Here is a 10,182-nt window from a genome sequence, read left to right on the forward strand (position 1 = left end):
TCTGTAACATGGGGGAGCTTGTTTGGCCCGTCAAAGGATGAGAGGTTTTGTAAAACTGCGAACACTCCGTGGTGGATTTTGGCTAGTTGGCTAATGCAGAAGGAAGCCAGATAGTGACTGACCTTTGCGAGCTTAGAGGAGCACTTGAAGGACTATGCTCACTTTAATGTGCACTTCTGACGGGCACTGTGCGCCCATTCCCTCAATCACTAAGAGTCTGAACAGTGAGGAGTTGCCTTCCACTGACCTGCTGCACTACCAACCCAGAGGCTTTAGCATGGGGGAGCTAGTTTGGCCCATCAAAGGATGAGAGGAACGTTTGCAAAACTGCAAACACTCCGGGTGGATATTGGCTAGCTGGCTAATTCAGAAGGAAGCCAAAGAGCGAATCATACTTCAGGAACAGTTCCAGTGTAACATCCTGCAAACTGACTTTAACCTTTGATCTCTCTGCCTCTGTGTTTCAGGGTTGCATGCCTGACAACACCCCAGTTTCCCATACCCAGATGAGCTCTCAGCCTGGCATGACGTCACTTCCTACCGAGACGAGAATGTTCCAGGACGGTCAGCAGGAGCTTCAGAGTCAGAACGAGGTGACCATGACTGGAGCCTCTGGGGGTCAGGGGTCGGAGCAGTTGCCTGGGGGTGGTGGCCCAGAAGCGGTGGACGCGATCTATCGGGCGGTGGTGGATGCGGCAAGCAAAGGCATGCAAGTGACCATCACCACGACGGTGAGCAGCAGCACGCAGGCCAGCCCCGTCCCTGCGCTCAGCGCCATGACTGCCTTCACCACCTCCATCGGTGAGCCTCATGGCCTGCCGCATGCGGTAAACGCAGTCATCCATGGCCCCAGGGCGACCGAGGGTCCAGAGGTGCTGACGAGACCCCCGCCGCCTCCGTCGCGATCCAGCCGAAGCCGCAGGAGTTCAGAGCAGGGGAAGAGCACGCCGGACAGCACGGATGCACATGAGTACTTCCGCTCACCCCGGCAGCAGTGGGAGGAGCCTGGCCACGCCCAGTGGCGGGGGGAGGAGTTTCTGGAATGTTCCACGCAGGTGCGCAGCAGCCCATGTGTTGATGGGAACGATAGAGCAGGCACCATGGCAACAACCCCGCAGTCCCGTGACCCAGGTGAGCAGCAGGGCGACGACGGCGGGAGCTTCCGCTACAACCATTGTACCCGTACCCCCGTCAACTTCAAGGAGCGGCTGGAGCAGACGGTGGAGCGCTGCGCCCACATCAACGGTGGCCTGCCCCCGTCTAGTCGTGGCGGTGGCTACGGCGAGCCCCTGACTGGGGATGACCAGTCGCCAGGCTCCTCCACTAGCCTAGAGGGGCCGCTGCTGAAGGACTACGCTCACTTCAATGGGCACTTTAACGGGCATTGTGCGCCCAGCCCCTCCGACACCAAGAGCTTGAGCAGCGAGGAGGAGCTGCGGCACCCGGACTCGCCCTCCGCCGACCTGCTGCACTACCGGCCGAGAGGCTTCAACATGGGGGAGCTCGTTTGGCCCATCAAAGGCTTCCCTCCATGGCCCAACAAATTAGTGGGGGAGGAGCATGGGCACAATCCCAGCATGCAGTTGTCCGACCCGGCCAAGGTAAGATGCATAGAATGGTTAATCTAGAATTGCTCCCAATTACACCCCAGTTGAGCCTTCGCATTTGGCCCTCCGTGGCAGTGATACGGGTACGGACGGAGCCTTCTGTCCATACTCTGCATTTATTTGGTCCGTATTTGTGCACGTTCTGCAAAAGCTTACGGATACGGACGGAACGGAGTTGTACTGGACTGGAAATCGTAGGGCCGGTGTAGCCAATAGTTCAAGTGAGACATGACCTCTACCATAAGGACATGCCGAAGACGAAACTGGCAGAGCAGAAACTTATGGCAGAACTTTGAAATAGCCGTTTACACCACTGTCTCTAACCTGAACTCGCTACTGGTTATTACTGACAGTTTGTAAGGCGGATGTACACGGTAACGTTATTCTGCAGGTTAATATATATATCATTATTTATATTATGCTTTAAAAATAAATGGCATGGGTCCCACAGTGTCCTGCCGTAAGATTGCTCAGTTAGTTTGTGCTAAGGTAATGGGATCAAGACTCTGAGATACTGGAAAAAATACTAGAAAGCTGCTAAAACATAACCCCAAAAAATGTTGTCACTCAGGTGGAGCCCGAGAAGCTGAAAACACTAACGCAGGATCTGGAGGCACTGGACAGGGCCGCCAAAAGGAACAGAAAGTAAGCCTCTTTGCTGTGTGTGTGTGTGTGTGCGCATATAGATTTCTCTGTATTTAGACCAAATCCACTGTAAGCAAAACCCTTGAAGGTAACTTAAATGGCTTGCTATTAGCTCAGGCCAAACCTGCAGCGAGGCCCGTTTTTGGCCGGTGTTCCAGGCTCCTAATATTGCTGCTAGTTTGCTGGAGAAAGATTCCTGTAGACTGGAGCAGAGTAAGTGTTGGAAATGGGGGCCATCTGCTGGCGGAGAGCGGAACAGCAGCAGCTCAGTGGTCTGCAGATTCGCTTCCAGCACCCAGCATGAAATCGGTCTTGTTTCAGCAGGTTTGCCTCTGCTTGAAGTGCCTGTCTGTTTTTTGTTGTTTGTTTTTTTTGCTCTTGGAATGTTAAGTTTGTGTATGTCCTCTCTCGCAGAGCTGGGAAGTTAAATAATCATTTAGAAGCTGCTATCCAGGAAGCCATGAGTGAGCTGGACAAGATGTCAGGCACTGTAAGTAACTCCAACATCATAATATCCTAGGTGTGAAATTCTGGGCCTCAAAATTGCATCCATTGTTGGCACAGATTTGAAAATGTGTGTGTACACACACACCGCTTATCTAGTCCCTATAGAGAAGTACTGCCAATAGAATAGGACACTCAGGAGCAGATAAAGATGAACCTATTGGCACCATGCTGCCTAATGCCAGGTGTGGGCTAGAGGGGTATAATAAAGCCCCCCAGCATTGAGCTGCAGAACTTTGTAACTCAGTTCTCTGGAAATACAAATACGGGATGAGTTTGGGAGTTTGGGATGATGAGGTGGGGTGGTGATCATCCAACATCCTGACCTTACTAACTTTCTTGTTGCTGAATGCAATCAAATCCTCACAGCAGTGCTCCAAAATGTAGTAGAAAGCCTAGATTTGGATTTGGATTCGAGAACAAACACAGAATGAGCAAGTGTCCAAATACTTTTGTATATATAGTGTGTTTTATCCATTTAATTGATCAGCCCTTGTGTTCTTGCATGACAGTCGGCATCAGTGGAAGTCGTCACCTTGCTCAGGCCCTCATGTTTGTGGTGCGGTGCTTTATTTTATTTTTTTATTTTTCCAGGTACATCCGATGTCCTCGAGAGAGCGGGAACGGCAGGTCAAGCTGCCCAAACCCAAGAGGAGGAAGATCTCCAGATAACAGAGAGAGAAAACCGTGACCAGAGCAGTATCCAGCCTCAGAGCTTTCCCGAACACACACGCACTCTCTCTCTCTCTCTCTCTCTTTCTCTCTCTCTCTCTCTCTCTCTTTCTCTCTCTCTCTCTCTCTCTCTCTTTCTCTTTCTCACTCTCTCTCTCTCTCTCTCTCTCTCTCTTTCTCTCTCGCGTGCGCGTGCTCGCTCTCGCTCTCCCGTTCAACACGTTTCGACCTGGTGCTACACTCTAGCAGACGGCTGGTCAAGGTCCCGCCCTCACAAAATGACTGACTGACAGGTGCTGGATAAGCCAATCAGAAATGGTGGCGATTTGACTACAACTCACTGAAGAACTATTTTTTTCTAGAATACAAAGAAAAAATATCAAAAAAAAAAGAAGAAAAAAAAGTACTGCATTTAAGAGAATAGACAGTCCAAATATTTCTGATACATTTTCAATGTGTATATAGACAATACAGAAATTTCATGGTGAAATCTTGGGAAGAAAATGTAAATATTGTACGATAATGCCGTGTACAAGCAGACTCAATGCATACTTTATCTTCAGTTGTACAAAAAAAACAACAACAACAAATCAAAGCAGAAAAAAACGTCTACCAATGTGATGGTTTCTATTCAGCTCTTGGTCCATGAGGCCACGTGTGAATAGGATGAATAAGAAGAGTCAGTCGGATCCTTTTATGTGCTTCTGTTGGAGTGTGTGTGTGTGTGTGTGTGTGTGTGTGTGTGTGTGTGTGTGTGTGTGTGTGTGTGTGTGTGTGTGTTTTTTTTTTTTTTTTTTTTTTTTTTTTGTGTGTGTGTGTGGGGCTGCGATGGACAGGCATGGAGTAACCCTGAACGACAGCAGTAAGTATGAGTGTAGGGGAAAGGAAGAACGGACGGTTACAGCTCTGTGTGTGTGTGTGTGTGTGTGTGTGTGTGTGTGTGTGTGTGTGTGTGTGTGTGGGTGGATGAGTGGACTTCACCAGCTGAAAGGGGGCAATGCTACACTGCAGGTGTGACTTACCTAGTTCTGGTCTTCCACCGCTGAACACTACCAGACCACCGTTTCCCATCCTGGCCATCTTCCATCCTTCAGTTTATTTGTTTCGATTGGTATCTTGTCTTCTGGTGATCTGTGAGATTTGGATCTGTCAGCTGATCTAATTTGACAATTCATGCTCCACCCACATACACCTACTTGCATGGCTACTGTTGCTAGGTTGGGTGCGCTTTCTACCAAACGTTGGTAAACATTTAGTTCAACCAAATGAGAAATTGCAGCTCCGCCATTTACCAAAATATGGCCTTCACTTCAGATTTTATTGGGTGTGTGGAAAGAAAACAGCCATGTTTGAGTTCGCCGGTTTTGTGATATCACAAAAAAGCCAGCATATTTACATGTATCCACCTGTTATAGCCTTCAACACTTTAACCCCGCCTTTTCAATTATTATTATTACTATTATAGGAAGTTTGATATAGTATGTAAACACTCTAAGATCTTTACGATCTTTATTATATAGAAACTATATGTGTAAACACTTTTTAATTGGGTTTTTAATACAACAAATAATACAAACAAAATGTATCATAATAAGTACATTTGATAATTCATTGAATAATTCATGAAAATAATTCATTCATATATATATATATATATATATATATATATATATATATATCCAAAATGGTGACTTTACAGGAAAGGGTAAAGATCTTCTTAACTCTGAATGGAAGTCAGGGTAAAATAAGAGTTTATTCTAATGAATTGGGAGCATTTTATTGGTCCATTCATCCAGAATTATTGACAGAAGCAGCTACAGGCTTCAAACCATGGAGAAAACTAAAACCACAAGACAACAATGGAGATACATGTTTTTCATTGGACAGCAGATAGAATAATTATAATAATAATAATAATAAATTGGTTTAATGTAGTATGTAAACGCTCCTCCGTCTGTTCAGTTTATTTAGCTATTTTTGTGATGTCACACAAACCAACTCATTTGCATACATCTCTGTATAAAATTTTTTTTATTTTTGTAATGTTGTTGTTTGGAGATAGTAGGTTTTTGTGCAAAAGGTGACTATATTTGTGAGAGGAGCATGGATTTATCCCTGTTAATTCCATCCAACTGTGGGATATAACTCGACTCAGCCTCCAAGAAATGTCCATCGACACGTATTCATTTCACTGAGGCTCGTTTGACCCAGAACAGACTGAACCCGTCATCAACACAGAGCGCATGAGAGAGAGAGAGAGAGGTTCGATTAGCAGTTAGGGGCCTTATATTTTTGTTATAAATTATTTATGTACAGTATTCTGTATTTATTTTAGCTGTTCAATTGTACTTGGCAATAATACAACCCTGAGCGAATGCTCTGTAAAGCCTTACATGTGTATGTATAAAGCCTATATCTATATGTGTCCCTCTTGCTGGAGAGATACAGCCTTGATATTCAGTATTATTCATTTAAGCAGATAACCTATATTTTTTGCCCTGATTTATTTAATGTCTGTGGTGTTGTGGCACAACGGCGCTTGTTCTTGTATAACACTGTTACGTTTCCCTGCTGCGGCAGCGAGCGCCGAGCTGAAGGGAGAAACGGACTAACGGTCAGACTAACGGTCTGATGAAATACTGAAATCTCGTGCAGACTCAGGGAGACCTGTCATCCGTTCAGATTTCAGTTCTGCGAGGGGCTGCGATTTATGATTTATGAGATACACAACATACAGTTTCTTTTTTTTTTTTTCTTCTTTGTTCTTCTTCTTCTTTCTTCTTCTTGATGTTTGTGATATCATACATGTCCAGTGGTCAGTTTTAAAAGAGAGATTAATAGCATGTGAGGTACAGGGGTCCTGTAGGACCTTGTTCTACCCCCCTATATTATCCTTTTATACTGGTGTACTAGGTTCAGGTGTTAACCTTAACTATTTTGAGAAAGACGTGTCTGTCTGGCCTCAGATCAGTGTATTAGGGCACCTGTGTCAACACTGTAGGGATGTGCAAGTGTGTGTGAATGCAGCGTCTGCCCCGGACCCCCTTAACACTACAGCGAGAGTATGTGCAAAAACACTAACGGTGGCGTTCCTTCTGACTGGTTAACTGGGTTAGCTTGATAACCTGGCTAACTAATGAAGCACGCAGACTACAGAGGAATTCGGTTAAATAATGCTAATGGAAACCGTGAATACAAGCAAATGGCTGCCAGTTCTATCGTGCTAATTTGTAGCTGCCAGCTGCTTTCCCGCGGTGGTCGTATTAGCATGTTTAGCTACGTTACTCCTTTACGAATACATACGTTATTTATAGCTTGGATACAAGGGACAGTTTTGTGTGTGTGTGTGTGTGTGTGTGTGTGTGTGTGTGTGTGTGTGTGTGTGTGATTTTGCTTTCGTCATTGCTGATCAGTCGCAGTGATCAGTTTTCAGAGACGTTCCACACTTACTGTGTCGTAGTGTCGACCGAAGTGGTCCCCCTCTCCCCCTCTCCCGCCAAGCTGGTCCACCCTAATGTCCACTGCTACTGCTATGATCACTTCTTGATCGAACATCTTAATATTCGAAACCTTATTCTGTTTTTAGACCTTATTTCAGAGTGATCGTGGCTAGCTGGTGCTAACTGTTTCTTTCAGCTCCCTCAAGACCCCCTATTAGCTGTACAGCCGCTAGCTGCATTGTTAATGTACCACAAGGACCTCAGTTAGCTAGCTTTACAGCTGCTAGCTGTGTTTTAGCTCCCATGAGAACCTCAGTTAGCTAGCTTTACAGCTGCTAGCTGTGTTTTAGCTTCTGCAAGAACCCATGTTAGCTGTACAGCCGCTAGCTGCATTGTTAACATCCCATAAGAACCCCTGTTATCTAGCTTTACAGCTATTAGCTGTGTTTTAGCTCCCATGAGAACCTCAGTTAGCTAGTACAGCTATTAGCTGTGTTTTAGCTCCCATGAGAACCTCAGTTAGCTAGTACAGCTATTAGCTGTGTTTTAGCTCCCATGAGAACCTCAGTTAGCTAGTACAGCTATTAGCTGTGTTTTTAGCTCCCATGAGAACCTCAGTTAGCTAGTACAGCTATTAGCTGTGTTTTTAGCTCCCATGAGAACCTCAGTTAGCTAGTACAGCTATTAGCTGAGTTTTTAGCTCCCATGAGAACCTCAGTTAGCTAGCTTTACAGCTGCTAGCTGTGTTTTAGCTCCCATGAGAACCTCAGTTAGCTAGTACAGCTGCTAGCTGTGTTTTTAGCTCCCATGAGAACCCCTGTTATCTAGCTTTACAGCTACTAGCTGTGTTTACTAACTTCTGCAAGAACCCATTAGCCGTACAGCTATTAGCGGTGTTTTAGCTCCCACAAGAACCCTGGTTAGCTGTACAGCCGCTAGCTGCATGAACATCCCACAAGACCCCCTGTTAGCTAGCTTTACAGCTACTAGCTGAGTTTTTAGCTTCCGCAGGAACCCTTTAGCTGTGCAGCTGCTAGCTGTGTTTTAGCTCCCATGAGAACCTCAGTTAGCTAGTAGCTGTAAAGCTAGTTAACAGGGGTTCTTGTGGGATGTTAATGTTAAACTTTCAGTTAGCTGTACAGCTACTTCTTGCATTTTTGGCATCCCAATCGAAGTTATCACGGATTAGTTATTTGTGTAATTTGCTTTTACCGTAACTGCACCTCATCCAGAAGCTCCCCGTTAAAGTAAATTAGCCTGGAAAGCAAACTGTGCCATGCCTAAATAGTGCCCCCATAGCTAAGCTAACACAAGCTATCTAGAACATTAAAAAAACACAGTTTAATGGTTAAATGAAAAAAGAAGTGTGTGTGTGTGTGTGTGTGTGTAAGAAATAGAACTAAACCACATGTGGAACAACATCCAGTGGACCAGCTGGGCAGAGGTGGGGACCTCCGTACTCTCCACACCGTCCCCCCATTGTGTTTCTGCCATTACGGTTTCTTTATTTTCTCTCATAGGAAATTCACTACTAAAGTGTTGAGTGCAATATAACAGAATATGGATCTGAGAAGCAGCCATGTTGTGTCCTCTGAATGTCCTTTCCGTTTTTATTTCTGTCCTCATGCAAATGTACGCGAACGTCAGGCAAGTAGGAATCTCTCGATGCCTGATGATGCAGTCTGTTGGGTGGTCAAGGCCCCCCCAGTGCGGCTCGCTTAGCCTAAAAGTCCACTGTAACCTTTTTTTTTTTTTTAGACGCTTCTGCTGATTGCTCTCGACCCTCCTGTCTGTCTATCTGTCATGTGCGTGTCCCCTGGTCCTGGTGAAGTCCACTCTCCATTCTGGAGCTTAGAACAGCTGAATACTTCCCCCCTACACACACACACACACACACACACACACACACACACACACACACACACACACTGACTCACAATGTTATAAGGTCAAAAACATTTACTTTCCTTTTCTTGTTTGTTTTGCGTTCAGATGGTCAGTGTTGTCCAGAACTTTTGAGATGTATGTTTGCTCATATCTTTACTTAGGTTTTTCCCCCCTGATTTTCTGACCGTGTTTTTGTTTCTGGCCTCTTTGCTTGCTCTTTATCGGATTGGTATGACCGACCTTTGCGTCATCATCAATATTGGAGGTTTTATCCCACCCCCAAACATGTAACTAAGTATATATTTTCTCACCAATATATACTTTACAGCCGTTGACTTTGTAAAGTATGTCGTGCACTTGATTTCGTTCGCTTCAGATAGCTTTGATGCGGAGGTTAGGAGTAGTTTGTTGGAGTCCATCATTTCTTCTCGCTTCTTTTGTTCTGTTTGTTTGTTTGTTTGTTTGTTTGTTTGTTTTTTAGATTTTTATGGGTTGTCCTGAACAGCAGTTTTGTAAATATTGTGAACATTACAGGTCATACTGTGATGTAACATTAAAATAATGTTGCACCGATGTTTCAATTAAAAACTGATCACTCATACTTGAAATTCTTGTTGTTTGAGATTTTTATTTATTTTTGTTTGTTTGTTGTTTGTTTGTTTCCCTTCCTGTGAAAGGAGCATCAGTCACGATCCCAAGGAACAACGCCATCTAGAGGTGAACACAAAGCACATCTCTGTGACTCTGAAATTATAAACCTGCCGAACAGTCATTTTTGCAATTAGCTTCATGATGGTGCTCCAAGTGCTGACATTGAGCTGTGGAGCAGTGGAGGAACTGTGTTCTCTGGAATGATGATTGTGCGCCATCCAGTACTTTTGGGAGGAGTTAGGGAGTTGGGGATCACTAAAGCTCTTGTCGCTGAATGCAATCAAATCCTCACAGCCAATGCTCCTCCAAAATCTAGTAGAAATCCTCCTTCTTCCCAGGACCGTAGAGACAGTTCCTCCAACAAAAGCAGGATAAACTAATCCCTCGATTTCAGAAGAAACCATGAATGAGCAGGTGTCCCAATACTTTTGTCCTATGTTTCTTTGAAGGAGGTTCACCCAAACTTTTCTCAGCTCTGTAAATAATAAAGATTTATACACTTATATAGGGTTGTGTGTGTGGTACCCTGCATTGACCTGGCGCCCTATCCTGGCCTGTTTTCCTGGCTTGTGCCCAAATGAATCCAGGTGGGCACCGGACCCTCCGCGACCAATGGTTCTACAACTGAAAGAACAATTTGGATTATTTGCTTCTGTGGCTGGTAAAGGGTTCTTCACACTAGTTGATGGTTCTGTATAGCACCCTAAAATAATAATAACGGTTCTGTATAGCGCCTACGCTGATGACCAATCAAGACCAATCAAAGCACTTGTGGA

The 10,182-nt window shown here is 44.9% G+C and overlaps 1 protein-coding gene across 4 annotated transcripts in view; it reads left to right on the plus strand.

Annotated features, from left to right (window-relative positions):
• The window catches only part of mbd5 (methyl-CpG binding domain protein 5), a 43,300-nt gene extending 39,078 nt beyond the window's left edge, over nucleotides 1-4,222 (plus strand). For all 4 annotated transcript variants that reach the window (XM_072683517.1, XM_072683520.1, XM_072683519.1 and 1 more), the window contains exons 7-10: nucleotides 468-1,601; nucleotides 2,179-2,252; nucleotides 2,667-2,742; nucleotides 3,351-4,222. In XM_072683517.1, the coding sequence (XP_072539618.1) occupies nucleotides 468-1,601; nucleotides 2,179-2,252; nucleotides 2,667-2,742; nucleotides 3,351-3,428 (1,362 nt within the window). In that variant the 3' untranslated portion in view covers nucleotides 3,429-4,222. The remainder of the gene's footprint in view (nucleotides 1-467; nucleotides 1,602-2,178; nucleotides 2,253-2,666; nucleotides 2,743-3,350) is intronic.
• Nucleotides 4,223-10,182: the final 5,960 nt, after the last annotated feature.

Source organism: Salminus brasiliensis, chromosome 7 (genome assembly GCF_030463535.1).
Source record: "Salminus brasiliensis chromosome 7, fSalBra1.hap2, whole genome shotgun sequence".
Lineage (NCBI taxonomy): Eukaryota > Metazoa > Chordata > Actinopteri > Characiformes > Bryconidae > Salminus > Salminus brasiliensis.